General features: G+C 46.5%; 1 protein-coding gene across 1 annotated transcript in view; it reads right to left on the reverse strand.

The window, feature by feature from the left end:
* LOC116516457 (lysine-specific demethylase 4B-like) overlaps positions 1–20,771 on the reverse strand; it is a 175,515-nt gene that overhangs the window by 12,242 nt on the left and 142,502 nt on the right. The window contains exons 9-13 of the mRNA XM_032228978.1: positions 16,471–16,649; positions 12,906–13,128; positions 8,911–8,987; positions 8,622–8,677; positions 7,297–7,405 (exon numbers count right to left, since the gene is read on the reverse strand). Coding sequence (XP_032084869.1) covers positions 7,297–7,405; positions 8,622–8,677; positions 8,911–8,987; positions 12,906–13,128; positions 16,471–16,649 — 644 coding nt within the window. The remainder of the gene's footprint in view (positions 1–7,296; positions 7,406–8,621; positions 8,678–8,910; positions 8,988–12,905; positions 13,129–16,470; positions 16,650–20,771) is intronic.

The raw sequence follows: 20,771 nt of genomic DNA on the forward strand, positions 1-20,771 counted from the left end.
CTTCATTCTGGTCGTAAGTCAGGGACTATCTGTATTGTAGCGGAAATACAACAAGCAAACCTTGAAACGGACGAAGAAGACAGCAAAGTACGCGGTTAAAGGGACTCAAACCGCCCTCTTCCCTGCAGCTCCGAGTAAGAGGAGGGTTGTCTAAGCCCTGGATGAGTGCTACAACTCACACACGCAACGGAGGGGATGACAACTAATTATTCTGAAATCCTACGCCATAATTTACAGGCAAGCTCTGCAAAAGGCCCATCAGGAGCCACACAAACAATGCGCTTCCTAAATGAGGCTGTGCACCAGAGCAAGGCCAGGGAATTATGCGCTGACAAAGTGAGACGTCTCCTCCACTCCCTGGATGGCTCCATTTTAGAGCTGGGGAGGGAGGGAGGGGGAGGTTTGCAACCAAGACTTAAGGGGGGGGGAGGGGAGATTTTAAAAGGTCTGAACGGGCTGCAGGGGTGGGCTGAGAGGAAGAGGAGGAGACAGAAGGCATGTTCTGACCTAGGCTTCCTTCCTGAGACAGTAAAAAGCCCATGCTTAGTCCCAAAAACCCTCTTTTTATTTCAAAAACTGTGAATTATATTCATTCGCAGCCCCAAAGAGTTTGTAAAGAGTCCGACAGAAGTCTGCCACAGTCTTTCGGGATAAGGCTGATAAGCACCCACCTTTATCTTCCTTGAAACGCTGCCAAGGACCTAATTGGCAATTAGCTTTGCAAGACCACACGGAGCACAGAGTCAAAAGGGAGCTTCAGAATTTAAACCTCCTTTATGTCCTATGGGAGGGGCCAATCACTTCCAAGACTTACTCCCGAGTCGTCCCTTTTGTCTTGATTGTTCTTGCCTTCTGGCAGCTTTGCACATGCACACACTGGGAACAGGCTCCAGCTGTTCTTCTGCCTCATTGATCTCTGACTCTGAAGGCAGATGATAACTGGCATATGGCCCTGGCCCCCTGTCTGCCTCCGACACAGAGCCCTCATCAGAGCCTCCCCCAGACTCCAGGACTGGCCCATCTTCCTCCCCAACCTCCTCACTCTCCGAATCTGCTGCCAGCTCCACAGGCCTGCAGCAGACCGCAACATGTCATGGTGAACAAGTAAGCAGGAGATATAGGAGGCCCAGGAGGCTTGGTAACTGGATGCGTGAAAGAGGGCAAGGTGACTCAGTTACAGGCAGTCCTCGACTTATGACCATAATGGACTTTGCCCATGAGGGGTCAATCAAGAGATTGACCTGATTTTACGAAGTTTTCTCCAGTGGTCACTGAGCAAATCACTGCAGTTGTTAAAGCAAATACCGTCTTTATTAAGTGAACCAATAAAATTACGGGCGTGACATGGCCAAAAAATGGGAAGTGAGGGTTTGGGGTTTTTTTTTGGCAACTCTTGCAAAACACGGTCATGTTGCCAAGAGCCCAAACTTTGCATGTGTGATTGTGGGAAGATGGGGGAATCTGTCACAACTTTGAATCCAGGTCTTAAGTAGCCCCAAGAAAAGTCTGTTGTAACTCGCTCAGTGACTGGTCATAAATCAAGGATTATCTGCATTTGCTTTTTCTCTCTTTAATCCTGGATCCTGCCAAAGTCCCAAATGGGGCTTTTTTTCAAGGGGGCAACTGGACTTTGTTTTTTTTCTTTGAAGAGGTTTTGCTTCTCCTCCAAGAAGCTTCTCCAGTTCTGACAGGATTTATGCTCCTTGCAGGCAGCTGGTCGTTTGCATCCTTTTTAGAGAGTCGCTGAGGCCACTTGGAGTTTAATCTGTATCAGGGGTGGGTTCTGGCTGGCTCTGCTTCCGATTTGCTCGTACTACACAAGTTTAAATAAAATTGTTCTGCGCATGTGCAGAACTCAAAAACAAGATGGCAGCGACAAGGGAACCGGTTCAGGGGCATGGCAGGCCTGAGTTGCTGCTGGTTCCAGCGACCTCAGACACCATACCACTGGCATTCGGCCGAACCGGGCCAAACCGGTAGGAACCCACCTCTGATCTGTACGCTCAGGGTCACCTTTAGGGGTGGAAATGGCTGCGAATCCTTCTTGACTGCAGGATGTTTTCTGCCCTGTGTCCCTATAGCCAAGGCGGCTATAGAACCCATTTGCACCACTCGGGTGACCCCGAGGACACAGATTAAACTCCAAGTGGCCTCAACGGCTCTCCAAAAGGATGCAAATGACCAGCTGCCTGCAAGTTGACAACTGGTTCAAATTTATGACGGTTCCAGTGTCCTGACAAGCCTTCTGACAAGCAATGTCCACGGGGAGATTCATTTCACAACCGTCTGACTAATTTAACCATTGCAGTGATTCACTTAACAAATGTGACAAGAAAAGTCGTAAAATGGGGCAAAACTCACTTAACAAATTTCTTGCTTAGCAACATAAATTTTGGGCTCCGTTGTGGTTGTACATTGAGGAGTATTTGTACTATTTCTGATAAAATGAGTGTCCAGTCTCTTCTTAACAACCTCCACTGTTAGAGCACTCACAACTTCTGGAGGCAGGCAGTTCCACTGATCAATTGTCTAATAGTCAGGAAACTTCTCCTTAGTTCTAAGTTGCTTCTCTCCTGGATTAGTTTCCAACCATTGCTTCTTGTCCTGCCCTCAGGGGCTTTGGAGAATAGATTGACCCTCTCTTCTTAGTGGCAGCCCTTCAAATATTGGAAGACTGCTAGTTGGTGGAACAGCTTCCCACTAGAAGTCCCAGAGCTGAGAAAGCTTCGTGGATGAGAAGCGAAAGATCTTCAAACCCTCCCTCTCCAGAAAGTCCAGCTGCCTCTTCAAATAGCACCTTTGGGGCAACCATGACCTGGATGGTTGAGAATCTGCACAGACCCTTCCCTCCAGAGGTTGTGGGTGCTCCATCACAGAAGGTTTTTAAAAAGAAGAACAGAACAACAGAGTGGGAAGGGACCTTGGAGGTCTTCTAGTCCAACCCCCTGCTCAAATCTTGTCCAATCTCTTCTTAAGAACCTTCAGTGTTGGAGCACCCACAACTTCTGGAGGCAGGTAGTTCCACTGATTAATTGTTTTAACTTTCAGGCAAAATTCTCCTTAGTTCTACATTGTTTCTCTCCTTGCTTAGTTTCCACCCATTGCTTCTGGTTCTGCCTTGTCCTGAGAATAGCTTGACTTCCTCTCCTTTGTGGCATCCCCTGAGATATTGGAAGGCTGCTATGATATCACCCCTGACCATGGAGTTAAAAGAAAGAGAAGCATCAGATTATAAAACATGGAATAGAATTTATAAGTGGCTAGAAAACAGAAGCCAAAACAGGAAATAGAATTACTATCAAACTTAAAGTATTGACCATAATGTAAATATAATGGTGATATGAACAATTAATATTATTACAATTGTCAGGACAACTGTTGTTAGACTGTTACAGATGTTAAAACAGATAGGAAGGCAATGTAGAATAGAGAACTACAAAAGCTAAACATGTATGTTGATAGAGACGGTTGTAAAACTATATATATTGTTATGTTTGTCTAGTTTTTTTCTGTATATGTTGTTTTTTTCTGTTTTTAAAGGTTAAAAATGTTTAATAAAAACTATTTTACATTAAAAAAAAAAGATATCACCCCTAGTCCTCCTTTTCACTGGACCAGACAAACCCAGTTCCTACAATCGTTCTTTGTATGTTTTAGCTTCTAGGCCCTTAATCATTTTTGTTGCTCTTCTTGACGGGAGTTTCTTCTGTCGAGAAGAACTGAGCAGGGGCCGTTTTGTGTTTTGCTCTCTAATCAGGTCACTGCACCACAGTTTGTCTGCTGCAGGATGTTTGTTTACTCCACCCTCCCACCAAGAGACTAATTCAAACCTGGTCCATTTCCTTCACTTCGGATTTGGCAACCCACTTACCTGAATTCCCCTTGGCTCCGAAATGGGAGCGTCCTGATTTCAGCCTGCAGCTCCCTCTCCCCTCCCCAATGTGCACCCCTCGAACACAGCTTCTTTAGCTTGACCTTTGGGTCAGCGCTTAAAATGAGGGCAGGGCGACACAAGGACAAGAAGGAAACGAAAGGGATTGCGGAAGAGCAGGGCCAGGAGACTTTGGGGGGGGGGTTCTGAAGGGGAGCTCAAGGTCTCTAGGGAAGAGTACAGAAACGGAGAGACAAAGCAAGCGGCAAGAGAAGAGAAAATGTGTAGCTGAGGATTGGATTGTGGGGTCCTTGGTGCTCTCTGAGCTTGGTTCTTTTCATGCAGGCATTTCATTGCCCAATTAGGTAACGTCATCAGTGTTAGAAGGGAGTGGGGTTTTGTGGAGTGGAGGAGGAGGACCGTGGTGCTCTCTGAGCTTGGTTCTTTTCTTGCAGATGTTTCATTACCACACTAGGCAACATCATCAATGCTAGAAGGGAAAGGGATTTATGGAGGGGGGGGGAGGATGAGGATGATTTCAGGATCCTTGGTGCTATCTGAACTTGGTGGTGTTCTTGCAGACGTTTCATGACCCAACTAGGTAACATTAGTGCTAGAAGGGAGTGTGGGTTTGTGGGGAGAAGGTGGTGGAGGAGAAGGAGGTCGACTGTGGGGGTCCTTGGTGCTCTCTGAGCTTGGTTCTTTTCTTGCAGACATTTCATTGCCCAACTAGGTAACGTCATCAGAAGGGAGTGGGTTTTGTGGAGTGGAGGAGGAGGAAGAGGACTGTGGGGTCTCTGAGATTGGTTGTTTTCTTGCAGATGTTTCATTACCACACTAGGCAACATCATCAGTGCTAGAAGGGAAAAGGGTTTGTTGGGGAGGGGGGGCTTGGTGCTCTCTGAGCTTGATGGTTTTCTTGCAGAAGCTTCATGGCCCAACTAGATAACATCATCAGTGCCAGAGGGGAGTGGGGTTGATTCTCTGTTTCTATACCGATGGCCTAATAGCCTGATCAAGAAAGCATCAAGCCCACTTCCACCAAGGCTGACAGGGCAAGCCAAATGAAATATATATATCCAGAAGGCCAGATCCTGAAGAGGAAACGCAAGACTTTGGCCACCTAATGAGAAGGAAGGAGTCCCTGGAGAAGAGCCTCATGCTGGGAACGATGGAGGGCAAAAGAAGAAGAAAGGGACAACAGAGAATGAGGGGGCTGGATGGAGTCACAGAAGCAGTCGGTGTGAGCTTGAATGGACTCCGGAGGATGGCAGAGGACAGGAAGGCTTGGAGGAATGTTGTCCATGGGGTTGCGATGGGTCGGTCACGACTTTGCAACTAACAACAATTGAGGTCTCTCATGTTCTACCAGCCAACTGCTGGGCTCCCCTCCCCTCCCTCTCCCCAAGGAATGCCCAAGCAAACTGAGACCACAAGCTTCTTTCTGTCCAGATGGGCCGCAGCCCTCAAGCCAGCCAACGCTCCAACGAGGAGGAATGGCTTCACAGCATCTCTGCGGCCGCAGCTCCAGAATGTGGTTGGCCCACTGTAGGAAGTTAAAACCCACCCCTCTCCTAGAGAAATGAAATATCCTGCGAAATATTGAAAAGGCAAAATATTATATTTCCCTGGATCAGAAATGGAGAAATATGTTTTTAGGCGGGAAACACTCTTAATAGCCCCCACCTTGGTCAATGGGCGATTAAAACTCTTGAGCCAGTCTATTCTATGTAACAAAGATCTCCCCCCCTTCAGCTCCAGGGTGATGGGATTAAGGCATGATAGTATTCGCCCTTCACCCATCTCACCACAGGACACCTGGGAAGAACCAAGGCTCAACCAAACCTGGACTCAAAACACAGCCTGGAGAGTTGGCCCTGCATGGCCCATGAGAGCCTGACAACCAATCAGAATACAAGATCAAGTTCAACGCCCAGAGAGGGCATAAAATCAGGGACTTTCAGCATCTCGCTCTCTCTTTTCTTCTTCACCCAACCCCTGGAAGCCTTGATCCCCCTCTTCTGCTCAGGAACCCAAGCCATGTGGTCCTGTCCACCGTTAAACCATCTTTCAAGCAGCCTCCATGTTTCCCGTGTCTTTTCCCCCCCACTTGGAGCTGAACCCAGAAGGACGTTTCTCCCAACACCGCTAAGACGACACTCCCTGCCCCAGCCTCAATGGACTCCGCCGACTCACAAAGCGGCAATGTGGAGAGACCGAGAAGGCGCAAGGGGTGTTTGCCCGAGGACTTTGTGGGTTTCTCTCGGGAGGCGCATTAAGCAGGACAAGGCAGCCCTGTCTAAAAAAAAAGGGGGGTTTTAAATTTGGTGTTACAAGCCTGGCTAATGAAGAGGACGGTGGGCTGGAAATGTCAGGTTAGCCATAAAGGAGCTGGCGCCGTGCAATTTATCCCGTGTGTATCAGTGTGTTGCTGTTGCTCCAGCCTGAGTAATGGATGCATTTCCCCTCACGCCAACAGGGTCCCAAACCCCACTTGCCCGGGGGGGGGGGGGGGCTCTCCAAAAGCATCAGAGAAGGTCTCTCATCTTCCAGCCAAGAAACCACCAATTCAGATAAAGAGCCGCATAGTAAGCGACAGGCTAATCAGGGAACCACCAGGAAGAAAACAATGCTCCCAGCAACATCCTTGGGCAAGCCCCTCGGACATAGATAGAGAACAAGCCCTGTTCCTGTCCAGCACTGATGACGTTACCTAGTTGGGTAATGAGATGTCTACAAGAAAAGAACTCAGCTCAGAGAGCATCAAGGGTCCCAGAGTCCTTTTTTCCTCCTCCTCCTCCTCTTCCACCACCATCACCACTCTGCAAACCCCCCTCCTTCTAGCACTGATGATGTTACCTGGCTGGGTCATGAAAAGTCTGCAAGAAAACAAGCTCAAAGAGCACGAGGGACCCCACAGATGTCCTCTTCCTCCTCCTCCCCTTTCCCCCTTCCTTCTAGCACTGATGATGTTACCTAGTTGGGTACTGAAATGTTTCCAAGAAAACAACCAAACTCAGAGAGCATCAAGGACCCCACAGATGTCATCCTCTTCCTCCTTCCTCCCCCTCCCGCCAAGCATTGATGATGTTAACTAGTTGGGTATTGAAATGTCTGCAAGAGAAGAACCAAGCTCAGAGAACACCCAGGGCCCCCACAGTTCTCCTCCTCCTCCCCCCTCCACCACCACCATTCTACAAACCCCTCTCCTCCTAGCACGGATGATGTTACCTGGTTGGGTCGTGAAACGTCTCCAAGAGCACCAGGGAGCTCACACTTCAACCCTGAGCTACCCACATTCTCTTCTACGGCTTCTGGTCCAGGCCACTAACCTGTGAAGCTCAGTTTCCCTTCCCAAAGAGTTCCCAGTTTCCCACCTTTGTTCGAGATTGGACTCGGGGGGGTGGGGTGGGGGGTGTTCTTACCAGCTTCCACCGTTGCTCGAGGATGGCAGTGATGTCGACAGGGTGGCGCTCGAGGATGTTGACAAAACGGGCTTCGGGGACAGCGATGGCGCAGATGACATGCACCCACCTACGACACACCCAAGATGGAGAAAGGAAATTGAAATAATTATATTTCCTCCCCGGATATCATAAAGAGTCATCCAAAATAGATCAGGTTATCAACAAGAGAGGGATAGAAGTTTTAAAACGCATCACAACACTGTCGTTCCAACCTAGGGGAAAAAGGGCCCGGACTGATTTGTTTTTCTTTCTTTCTTCTTTCTTTCTTTCTTTCTTTCTTTTTTCTTTCTTTCTCTCTCTCTCTCTCTCCCCCTCCCTCCCTAATTAGCTCAGCAAAGTTTCTTCATTCTGTTGGTTGCTTTAATTTTTTTTAAAAAATGTAACTCTTCTTCCTGGGAAGCACTGTGAAGCGGTATATAAGTCTGAGTGCTAGTGCTATCATTTCTTTCTTTTTCTTTCTTTCTTTCTCTTTCTTTCTTTCTTTCTTTCTTTTTCTTTCTCTCTCTCTTTCTCTTCTGTCTATCTACAATCTCTCTCCCTCTCTCTCTCTCGTCTATCTACAATCTCTCTCTTTCTTTCTCTCTTCTGTCTATCTACAATCTCTCTTTCTTTCTCTCTTCTGTCTATCTACACTCCCTCTCTCTCTCTCTTCTATCTATCTACAATCTCTCTCTTTCTTTCTTTCTCTTTTCTGTCTATCTACAATCTCTCTCTCTCTCTTTCTCTCTTCTGTCTATCTACAATCTCTCTCTCTCTCTCTCTCCCTCCTTAGCTCAGCAAAGTTTCTTCAGTCTGTACATATGTTGTTGGTTGCTTTAATTTTTTTAAAAAAATGTAACTCTTCTTCCTGGGAAGCACTGTGAAGCGGTATGTAAGTCTAAGTGCTAGTGCTATCATTTCTTTCTTTCTTTCTTTCTTTCTTTCTTTCTTTCTTTCTTTCTTTCTTTCTTTCTTTCTTTCTTTCTTTCTCTCTCTCTCTCTCTCTCTTTCTCTCTTCTGTCTATCTACAATCTCTCTCCTTTCCTCTCCCTCTCCCTCTCTTCAAGATGGCGCCGTGGTTAAAATGCAGTATTACAGGCTGACTCTGCTCTTTGCCAGCAGTTCGATCCTAACCGGTTCATGATGGACTCAGCCTTCCATCCTTTTGAGGTTGATAAAATGAGGACCCAGATTATTGGGGGCGAAAGGCTGACATTTTTAAAACGTTCAGAGAGGGCTGTAAAGCAGTATATAAGTCTACTGGCTATTGCTAAAAGAAAGACAACACTTTATAGCCGATTTACCTTCCATCTGTAGTTCTTTGAAGGGCTCCTCCCCTGAGATTACAGAGACAGCAATCCTGGGGAAGCAACATGGAAATTGTATTTAAAAGAGGGGGGGGGGAGATCTCCCACCAAAATATTTGGGGAATTACAGGACAGAGGGGTAGGAGAAGGGAAAGGAAAGAAGAATTGCATCCAGCACCCTGGATGTGAGGCCCAAAGAAAGCTAGCATTATAATGCTGGGATCCAACCCTCCACTTAAGCTTTTATTTCTATTTTTTTGGCTCCCAAGAAAGAGGTTTTGCCTACCGCTAGCTGTGAGTTTGCTGAGCAACGGGAACAGGTCCAGCCTTCATTCACAAGGTCCGGGCGTATCCCGTAACAACCTGTAATAATAAAAAAATAAAGTATCAAACTGGGGGGGCAGGGGGAGGGGGGAAACTGGAAGAAAAGAAGCAGGCAAATCAGTAAAAAATCACTTGTGCCGAACTCTTTCACAAGGCCTTTAAATCAAACTCAATAAAAGATGAATGTTCTGTTGCCGTTTTCCCTCATCAAAAGCAGGTGCCACAAACACAAAGAGAAAATATAGAAACAGCACATCTCACGGGAGGCTTAAGCTAGGATTAATTTTTTAATTGCTGCATTGTTATCCAGATCAGGGGTGGGAATCTGCCGGTTTAACCACTGGTTCCGTGAGCGCGTACTTCTCCCCCCCCGCGCATTGCAGTTTTAACAAAACATACCTTCCACGTCACTTCTGGGGAGTAACCCAGCTGAGGTGCATCAATCCACTTTGCCGCGTGAATCATCAGAGAGGATATAGGCAAGTAAAGCGCAGGGGCGAGGAGGGGGGAGGGAGGGGCACCTGATCGTCAGCGCGAATCGGTTCGTTCCCCAGCTGATGGTCGGAGCTACTGGTTCGCTCAAACCGGTCCAAAGCGGCCGAGTCCCACCCCTGGTCTAGAATCATTTAATAGAGAGCTGGGCAGAATGGTACATTTAATAGATAAAAACGCTTTTTCTGTCCAATCGCCCAGGGAAAATATTCCTCAGCAGTCCCATTTCTGAACGTTCTCTTTGGGAAGAGAGAAGCGACAGGGGTTTCCCCCCCAAAAAAAAATATTTGTGAAAAATGTTTAAAGAATTCCAAAGAAAAGGGAAGACTGAATAATTTGACTCGAGAGGCAACTATGGGGATTACAGGTAGTCCTCAAATTACAACAGTGTCATTTAGGGGCCATTCGGAGTTGCAAAGGCACCAAATAAAGTGACATGGCCATTTTTCATACTTAACGGCCATTGAAGCATCCCTGTGGTCACATGATCAAAATTTAGGGGCTTGGCAGCTGACTCATATTTATGACGGTTGCAGTGTCCCGGGGACATGCGATCCCCTTTTGCGACCCTTGGACAAGCAAAGTCAATGGGGAAGCTGGATTCACTTAACAACCGTGTGAATAACTTAACAACTGCAGGGAGTCACTGAATAACAGTGGCAAAAAGGGTTGTAAGATGGGGCAAAACTCACTTAATGTCACACTTAGCAACAAAACTTTGGGCTCAACTGTGGCCGTAAATTGAGGATTATCTATAATAATTACTATCCCAAAGCCAAAGGGAGCTTTTGTTAATCTATATAAAATTCCTTCCAAACTCATTTTTTCCCTTCCATAAACAGAAAACCTATAGAAGGGCGCCTAAGGAAACATATGTTGGTACAGTATGTGATTAATTTAAATAAAAAATCCTTTTTCAAAAAGAAAAGAGTTTACGGGGCATTCCTTGGAAAGCTGGTTAGAAAGCCGAAATGCAATCGGTGGGTCTCAACTGACTTATTTATATAAAACTCAACAGCTTTGTGAAGAAAGCATGACCCTTGGATACCGATTTCTTGCTTTGTGACCACCAGAAAAAGAAACCTACATTTAATTGGCGCAGGACAGAAAACTCATCTTTGGAAAGGAAAGATGGATTTTGAGAAAAAAGATGAGCCAGAGGAATCAGGCCCTTTGCAGAAGTTGGCTAGAAACACAGCCCTCTACTTACAGCCACAATTGAACCTAACATTTTGTTAGAATATTCATGACTGGGAGAAACATGGTAACAAGGTCAGCCAATGAATAGGCATAGCAACTAAGGCAGCCAATGGGAGCTTAAACAGATCTGAGTCTGTGCTGAGAATCAAAACTGAAACTACTCTGTCTACTCTGAACTCTGAACTGAAAACTCCTCTCTGCTGTGCTGCCGCCGCCTGTGTTTGCTTGTAACTACTACAACGTTGGAGAAAACCTACATTGGTATTGTATGTTTATCTTCATTTGTTAATAGGTATATAAAGAAGTTAATGAATCCAGCTGAATCAGTTATCTGTGTGTGCTTCCTGGAAGTGATTTTCTGCAACAAACTCTGACACATTTCTGTTACTCAGCGTTGTTAAGTGTGTTTCCTCCCACTTTACCACCTTTTAAAACCACAGTCATTAAGGGAATCGCTGCAGTTGTTAAGGGAGTACCATGGTTCTACAGTGAATCCAGCTTCCCCATTGACTTTGCTTGTCGGAAGGTCGCCAAAGGAACTCTCATGAAGATGGGACAATGCAGCCGTCACAAACTTTGTAACTTTAATAAAATTTGTATGCCGCCCACTCCCTAGGGACTCTGGGCGGCTCACAACAAAGCAAAGACGTAGCATATTAAAAGTACAATTATATAAAATAAAATCACCATTCAATCACGTGGGGCTGGATTATTACTCAACAGCCCCAGGCCTGCCGGAACAGCCAGGTCTTGATCGCTTTACGGAAGGCCGGGAGAATGGTAAGGGTCCGGATCTCCGCGGGAATATGAATATGAGTCATTTGCCAAGCAGCCAAATTTTGATCATGTGACCACAGGGACAACGGTTGTAAGTGTGAAAAATGGTCATGAGTCTCTTTCTGGGTAACTTTGAACAGTCACTAAATGAACTGTTTTAAGTCAAGGACCACCTGTTTCAGAAGCCCTACTTGTTCGAATTGGGCTAACATTTTTTGACTCTATGTAACAAAGCAACAAAGAGGATTAGGGGACTAAAACATATGAGGAACGGTTGCAGGAACTGGGTATGTCCTATTTAATGAAAAGAAGGACCAGGGGAGACATGATAGCAGTCTTCCAATATTTGAGGGACTGCCCCAAAGAAGAGGGAGTCCAGCTATTCTCCAAGGCACCTGAGGGCAGAACAAGAAGCAACGGATGGAAACTAATCAAGGAGAGAAGCAACCTAGAACTAAAGGGAAACTTCCTAACAGTGAGGACAATTAAGCAGTGAAACTCCTTGCCTCCAGAGGTTGTGGGTGCTCCAACATCAGGGGTGGGATTCCACCTGTTCGGACCAGTTTGGGTGAACTGGTGGCTCCGACTATCAGCTGGATTGGTTTTCTCCGGCTTTCAGCTGCGTCCCCCCGCCCGCCCTTGCACTATGTTCACCTACATTCCCTTTTCTGAAGCCCAGCTGATAGGCGCGGGAGAGTGGATTGCCGCGCCTCAGCTGTTTTCCTCCCCAGCAGTAATGCGGAAGGTGATTTCTATGTCAAGTGCGCATGCGTGCCCAGCGAACTGGTTGTTAAACCAGTAGGATCCCACCCCTGTCCAACACTGGAGGTTTTGAAGAAGAGACTGGACAGCCATTTGACGGAAATGGTATAGGACAGGGGTCGGCAAACTTAAAACACTCAAAGAGCCATTTGGACCCGTTTCCCACAGAAAAGAAAACACCGGGAGCCACAAAGGTCCTAACCGGAAGCCCCCTGTTCAATGCTGGAGCTGATCGGAAGTTCAGTTCCCCCACCATAGAGTCTCCTCCTAGTGTGGCATCCTTTTTCCTCTACCTGTCATAACCGAAAGCCCTATCAATTGTGGAGACAACTGGAAAACCCTTCCCTTGCCATAGTCTTCTCCTAGCGCACTGTGCTTCTCTATCCTCCCACCACCACCGGAAGCTCCTCTCAAAATTGTGGCGCCGACCGGTGACAGAGCCACAGCAGAGGGAGGAAAGAGCCACATGCGGCTCCAGAGTCACAGTTTGCTGACCCCGGTATAGGGTTTCCTGCCAAAGTCCTTCTCCACTCTGTTATTCTATTATTTATATAAAATAGGGTCTCCCGCCTGAGCAGAGGGTTGGACTAGAAGACCTCCGAGGTCCCTCCTCACTCTTTTATTCTGTTAAAGAGGGGATCCTGTCCGATGCAGAGGCCTTTTTTTGGCATGAGAAAGACAGGCAGCAAAGTTGCCGCAGCATGGAATCTGGCAGCCGGCACTTACTCGCGTGGACTTGCAGGCAGCATTTGGCACAGGAGATTAACAAGCTGTTCCCATCGTCTCCGATGTAGGAGTTGGACGGGAGGGGCTCCGTGTTCTCGCTGCTCGAGGTGAAGCACATTTCAGGGATCAGAGGCTTGGTCTTCTGCCCGTTTTTAAAAGGGGGCTGGAGGGAGGGGCTTTCAGCACTGGGCAGCAGGGCTGTCTCCTTTTCCACCGGTGAGACCTTGGGGCAGAAAAAAAACATTACTCACATTATTATCACAAGGGGTCCCCCCTTTCTTGACTTGCCAGAGAAGTGAAAACTGTTCTTGCGAAGAGTGTTTTTCTCCACAAATATAAAGGGAATTATTATTTCCTGTAGGTTGTTATATGTTGCCCTCACAGCTTCCCTCGGTCTGAGCAGGAAGTTTTGCTGCCCATCATCATCATCATCATCATGAGTGTGGGGAGCACTGAGTCACCATTTATTCCCTGGACCTCTTTTATAGCTAAAAGAAGCATCTGTTTTCTTTTTGAATGAAACGGGAAGTTCTGGGCAAACTATAAAAAGTATTTGAGGGGCTGCCACAAAGAGGAGGGGATCAAATTATTTCCCAAAGCCCCTGAAGGTAGGACAAGAAACAATGGATGGGAGCTAATCAAGGAGAGAAGCCATCTGGAATATTAAGGAAAAACCTCCTAGCGGTGAGGACAATGAACCAGTGGAACAGCTGGCCTCCAGAAATTGTGGGTGGTTCATCATTGGAGGCTTTTAAGAAGAGACTGGAGAGTCACCTGTCTGAAATGGGATAGGGCACTGATGGCTAACCTTTTTGTCATTGCGTGCGGAAAGCGCGTGTGTGCCCACACCCATAATGCAATACACGCACGATACCACCCGCCCCCTGCGCATGCGCCACACCCCTATGCGTCCTGTTTTGGGCCTAGTAGGCCTCCCTGCAGCCTCCTGGGGCAGAGGGTTCTGTGTCCGCCACCACGGGGGCTGGAGTTGAAGACCTCCAAGATCCCTCCCTTCCAAGTAAATGGTTGAATTTGCTTGATTTTTAGTTCAGGAGAACAAGTTGGGAGCGCACGGTGGTCTCAATCATTTTGCTTTATCCAGTCCCTAGAATTGTGTTCCCTCTGGGGTCATCTCAGTGGTGCAAATGGGTGTGGAGCCTTCTTGGACACAAACTCATCCCCAACAGCCTGCGTCTATGTTCAACAGCGAAGGGAGACAAGGCAGAAAACATCCTAAAGGAAAGCATAGCTACACAACACAGCTCAGCAGTTCCAAGAAGGCTCCACACCCGTTTTCACCACTCAGGTGAGCCTGAGGACACAGACAAAACCTCCAAGGGGCCTCAACGGCTTTCAAAAAGGATGCAAACGACTAGCTTTGTCTGCAAGGAGGATAAATCCTTCCATTCCCCGCCATCCAGTCAGAGCCGAAGGAGCTTCTTAGAGGAGAAGCGAAACGCCTTCAAAGAAAAACCCAAAAGTCCACTTGCCTCTTGAAAAAGCACTTTTGGGACAACCTGGGTGAGCGAGAATCTCCATGGCCATAAGCCCATCTCAGCGTGTGGCTTCAGTCAACACTAATGGGGGAAGAACAGTTGAGGTCGGCTTCAGCAGTTGAGCAGTTGAATTGTCCCACGGCAAGTTGGCTGTCACGCATCGGTCACGGCCCGTGGAATACCAGCTAGAGCAGGGCTCTCCAACCGTGGCAACTTTAAGCCTGGCAGACTTCAATTCCCAGAATTCCCAGGAAAGCTTAAAGGCTTAAAGTTGCCAAGATTGGAGAGCCCTGAGCTAGATAATATTATCGTACCGTCGGGACTCATCAGATTGTCCTGGAGTGGAGCATTGGCCCAGAGTTGGAGCTATTGCCTTACAATCAGGAGACCATTTTTTAATGCAGATCTATTCCCATTGTGCCCAGAGAGAGAAATACCTGCCTGAGTTCGATCCTAGGTAGAGGCAGATATTTCTCTCTCTGGGCATATTGGGAATAGATCTGTAGAAAAAAAACCTATGCACTGGTAACAGGAATGGCATCCGGCCAGTAAACACTCTGCTAGCTCCATTCAGTTGCCTAGACTCCACCTTGCCAGGGATTATGGGATTGTTCAAAGTTGATGATGAAGACTCATCGGACTGTCTCAATGTCGTTCTGGGTGTGGCTGTCCTTCCTCGAAAGGCACAGAGTCCACAATTTGGGAGTCCAGCCGGCCTTAGAGCTTCTGCTGGGTGTAGAGGGAGTTTGCCCAACTCAAGTTGATGCACCAGTTACGGTCCTTCCTGGATGGTAAAGCCTTGATGATAGGGACGTCTGCCTTTATCCCCACATATTCAGGCTACTGTGAAACACTCTACCTGGGGCTGCAACTGAGAAACGGCAGTTTGTTAAAAAAAAAAAAAAAAAAAAGGAAAACGCAATGGTGAGGATGGCTGGGAGCCAAGACTGCAATAGGACACCGACTGTCCAATGGCTGCAGAGTCCAAACTGCTGGTTTTGGCCCATAAACTCTAATGGAGTTCAGCTCTGGGATGGCTCTGATTGCCAATCATTCCGGCCAACCCAGAACTACAAAGCTGTCGAAGTTATTCGTGGTCAAATCTGTCAAAAAAAAAACAAGATGCCGGTAAGCTATGTTGCCATCAAAAGCTCCTAGGGATAATAAGGGGAGACTTGGCTGAATGACCTCGAAAGAGCAGGGGTGTTTTTTTATCTAGGCAGAGGGAAGCAAAGTGATCGTCCTACAGGTGCTTTTTCCCAAAAGGCAACTTGGACTTGGTTTTTCCTTGAAGGCGTTTCACTTCTCCTCCAAAGAAGCTTCTTTGGTTCTGACTGAAGGGTGGAGGATGGAAGGACTGATATTCCTTGCAGTTCTCTTGTCCTAAGCAGTTTTTCTGAGTGAAGTTGAGGCCACCTGGAGGTTCATTTGTGCTCTCGGGGTCACCTGAGTGGTGCGGCGAGGAGCCTTCTTGGAACTGCTGAAAGGACTGCGTTGTAAACAGGATGTGAATGGCCCCACTCGTGGGAGTGTCGCCGAGAGCGCTGCAGGTGGTCGGGACCCCGCTCGGGCAAGCCTCGTTGCAGGTGCTTGTGGCCCCACTTGCCCAAGCGTTGCTGTGAATGTTGCAGGCACACGCACACACCTGTCTGTCCCTTCCACAAAATCCCCCCGTTTCCCATTTCCCTCCGCTCTGGGCCGCCAACCCGCAAATGTTGGGAAACGCCGAGAACTGCAGAAAGAACGAGGCCACTTTGCAGGCTGTTGGACTTCTAATTCCCAGAATTCCCCAGATGGCAATGATGAAAAGTTGCCATTGCTGAAAAAAACACACCCTTACTGATAAGAAATTGGGAGCATCCTTACCTGCAGCAACGCCCTATAAAACTTTAAATACACGCCGGTTGCCCAGGGCTCAAATTTTGATTGCATGACTGCAGGGATGTTGCAATGGTAACTAAGTAAGAGTTAAAAGTGCCACTGCAACTTCAGACGGTCACTATACAGAGGGCTGTAAGTCCGAGGACCCCCTGTATCCCTGCTTGCTCCCAGAGCGGCTGCGCAATTACCTGGTGGGACGGGTAGAAGAGAGTGCAGATGGCGCAGTAGGGTTCCCTTAGGGCAGCGGTAGAGTTGAATCGTCTTTCGGCTGCGAAATTGGGCGCTTTGTTTTTCCACTGGAGGGAACGTAAAGATTTCAGGGGCTCTGGATCCCCAGCGTCTTCCTCGCCACTGAAGAGGGGAGTTTCTGAAAGACAAGAGGGGCCAAGAGAAGAGGAAGTTGCCATCTCACCCTGAAGATGATGAAATGGGGAACATCAGATACGGAAGTTTGGGCTTTGACTGGGCTTCCTGCAGATACCATTTGGAGTTTCTTTTCCTGTCAGAGTGTGCACAGCGTGACTAATATTTTGAGACACACCCAGGAGCAAAATACAGTACACAGAGGGTTTTTTTTTCCTTACAAACATCTACAAGGTTTATCTACAAGGCATGTATGTATGTATGTATGTATGTATGTATGTATGTGTACACACCACACACAAACCATATTTTTGGAGTATAAGACGCACCAAGATTTTGAAGAGGTAAATTTTAAAAAAAAAGGTTTTGCACTTTGCAGACCTCCCAAAAATGGCCCGTTTTTCACAAAAACCGGTCTGTTTTTTTTTTCTTTAAAAAAAAGGGCATGAATAGCCTTTAAAAATGGCCTGTTTTTCACTCATTTCTGTCCTCCCCAGCCCCCAGGAGCACTCTGCAAGCCTCCTAAAGGCTCTGCACGGCTATTTTGGTAAAGGGGCAGGGTTTCTGGGGGCAAAAAAATGCTGTATTCAGTGTATAAGACACACCCAGATTTTCACCCTCTTTTTTGAGGGAAAAAGGTGCATCTTATACTCAAAAAATACAGTACATACATACATACATACATACACGTACATACATATATGTATATTTACACACACACACATATATACACATACAAAGATACATACACACATGTACTAGGCAACACCAGGCAATCAATCAATCTTCAACTACAACAAGGCAGCATTCATGGAGAGATATACGAAGATAGAGAGAACTACAATGGAGATAAAAAAACACGAGAGAGAGAGAGAGAGAGAGAGAGAGAGAGAGAGAGAGAGAGAGAGAGAGGGAGAGAGAGAGAGAGAGAGAGAGAGCTCTTATATAGACAGCTTAAAGTGGCAGTAACCCTGCTGACTCATTCTCATTTCATCGTCGATTTACAGCTTTACAGCTGGTCAGCTATTAAATCATCATTACCTTAACATTTCCTGATTCCTAAAAGTGGGTTCAGAACCTTTTAACTTGGATGTAGGGAGAGGAGACTGCAGACTAGACTGGACTGGACTGGACTGGACTAGAGCAGAACAGAACAGAATAATAGCAATAGCACTTGTATTTATATATTGCTTTATGGTGCTTTTACAGCCCTCTCTAAGCGGTTTACAGGGTCAGCCTCTTGCCCCCCAACAATCTTGATCCTCATTTTACTGACCTCGGAAGGATGGAAGGCTGAGTCAACCCTGAGCCTGGTGAGATTCAAACTGCCAAATTGCAGTCAGCCGGCAGTCAGCAGAATTAGCCTGCAGTACTGCACTCTGACCACTGCGCCACCGTGGCTCTGCAATACAATAAGAAGGCATCTTGGAGGTCTTCCAACCCCTTGATCATGCATGAAACCCTGTCTTATTTCAGACAAATGGCTGTCCAATCTCTTTTTGAAAACCTCCAGTGATGGACAGCCACAACTTCTGGAGGCAAGTCATTTCACGGATTAATTTTTCTCACCATCAGGAAATTTCTCCTTAGTTCTAAGTTGGTTTTTTCCTTGATTAGTTTCCCTCCATTGCTTCTTGTTCTGCTTTCAGATACTTTGCCTTGCTCCCTCTTCTTTATGGCAGCCCCTCAAATATTTGAAGACTGCAGTCATGTTAACCCCAGCGCTTCTTTTCATAAGACTAGACATACCCAATTCCAGCAACTGCTCTTTGTATGTTTTAGCTTCTAGTCCCCTAATTATCTTTGCTGCCCTTCTCTGCACTCTTTCTAGAGTTTTGACATTTATTTTTTGTATTTGTGGTGACCAAAAGTGGATGTAGTATTCCAAGTGTGGAATAAAAAAGAGAAGTGTGTGGCTCTCTTGTGGAATTGAACAACTTAATATGGTTACGATCTTTTGGATTATTTCCTGTTTGGTTCAAGAAACAGTCAATAAAAGGTTTATGGTTTAGTTTTCAATGTGTTAAGCTGCTGACTGGCATGTTTAGTGAAATAGGCAGCATACCAGTTTGAGGAAAGAAAGGGAGGGGGAGAGAGGGGGAGGAAGAAAGAAAGAAGGAACGAAAGAAAGGAAGGGAAAGAAAGAGGCAGAAAAAAAGAAAGAAGGAAGGAGAAAGAGAAAGAAAGAAAGAAAGTTAGTAAGTTAGTAAGTTAGTAAGTTAGTAAGTAAGTAAGTAAGTAAGTAAGTAAGTTAGTTAGTTAGTTAGTTAGTTTAGAGCTAGGCCTACAGAAATACTGGTCAGGAATGGACCAAGCAATCTTCAACAAATGAGCTTTCTGAAAGTGGAACAGTTGTGCTTTTTAAAGCCAATCGGCTGAAGCATTCCTCCAGGAATTCAGAAGGACTAAAATAAAGATCAAAAGGGAAAAAGAGAGCCAGAGAGAATGCTTCCCAATTAACTTAAAACAGAAATTACACCCGTTTCCATTTTTTAACAACATGACCTGACTAAATCTTCAAGACTGCTTAAAGTAGTTTTAAAATATCCTTATGATCAAACTCAAAACATTCAAACATTAGCTATCCATTACTTGGGCTCTTAAAGAAAATGTTGGGGTTAGCTAAATCTAAGTCGAGCAACTCAAAGTCACCCCAAACGTTAAGTAAAAAGGAAGCAAGACGATCTTAGTTGAGATTCTTATTTCTTTTGTCAGCTTTCAACTTGGCTAGGGTTTAGCAAAAGGGTGGATTTAGCAAATAAAGTGCCATTATAAGGCACTGGGCTAGAAACCAGGAGACGAATTCTAGTCCTATCTTTGGCAGGAAAGCCAGCTGTGTGACTTTGCGCCAATCACCAGCAGACAACGACTTCCAGTCCCACCTTAGGCACGAAAGCTTGCTGGGTAAACTTGGACCAATTACAAGGAGACTGTGAGTTCTAGTCTTACCTTAGGCTTCAAAATCGGGTGGGAGAAGGGAAGAGAAGCAAAAAGAGGAGAGAATAGAATATACTAGAGAAGAGATGAGAAAAGATGAGAAGAGAGTATACAATATACTAGAGATGAGATGAGAAAAGAGAAGAGGGGAGAAGAAAAGAGAGAATATACTAGAGAAGAGACAACAATAGAATATAGAAGAGACAAGAAAAGAGAAGAGAGGATAGGGGAGAAGAGAGCAGAAAAGAGAAAATAGAATATACTAGAGAAGGGACGAGAAGGGAAGAGAAAAGAGGGGAGAATAGAATATAGAAGAGACGAAAAAAGAGAAGAGAGGAGAGGGGAGGGGAGAAGAGAAAAAGAGAGAATAGAATATACTAGAGAAGGGACGAGAAGGGAAAAGAGGGGAGAATAGAATATAGAATATAGAAGAGAAGAGAGAATAGAATAGATTAGAGAAGAGAGAAGAGGCCCTTATGATGGCATGTAAAATACTGACCCCAATCATTCACTCGTGTAGAAGCACATGTATCGCCCTCCCTGCCAATTGTGGACCTCCAACTCAAAACTGTTGAATTCTCCTGACAGCGTTCAGGAAGAGCCGTCACCTGATCCGGCAGGCCAGAACAGCTCCGTGACTCAAGGGTCCAGGAAGCAACAAGGCTTAGTGGCCAAGCCTCGCGTGTCAAGTCCGGCTGAGTCGACAAGGCAGGGATGAAGCTCAAGCCAGAGATGAAAGATAAAAGCCCCCCCCCCCATCAAGCCCCCCCCCCCCAACCCATCCCAAAGTAATTGCTGGGCTCCCATTGATGCTCACAGCTATTTCAACTGCGAGGGAAGAGCTGCCATCTATCCATTTCGATCCATTCATCTAGGTGAAGATGCAGCCAGGGGGCTTAGGGTGGCATTGGGAGTCGTGCTGGTACATAAAGTGACTGGTAGGTGTAAAGGTAAAGGTTCCCCTCGCACATATGCGCTAGTCGTTCCCGACTCTAGGGGGCGGTGCTCATCTCTGTTTCAAAGCCGAACAAGTAACGGGAGCTCCTGTGAGGTGGGTTGGGAGCCAACTGGCCCATAGTCAGGTTTTAGTGTCTAAGACAGGACTAGAACTCACCATCGCCTGGTGATTGGCTCAGAAACATCCAGATGGTTTTCATGCCTAATGCGGGACTAGAATTCCTGGCAATAG

This window comes from Thamnophis elegans, chromosome 1, assembly GCF_009769535.1.
Source record: "Thamnophis elegans isolate rThaEle1 chromosome 1, rThaEle1.pri, whole genome shotgun sequence".
Taxonomy (NCBI): Eukaryota; Metazoa; Chordata; class Lepidosauria; order Squamata; family Colubridae; genus Thamnophis; species Thamnophis elegans.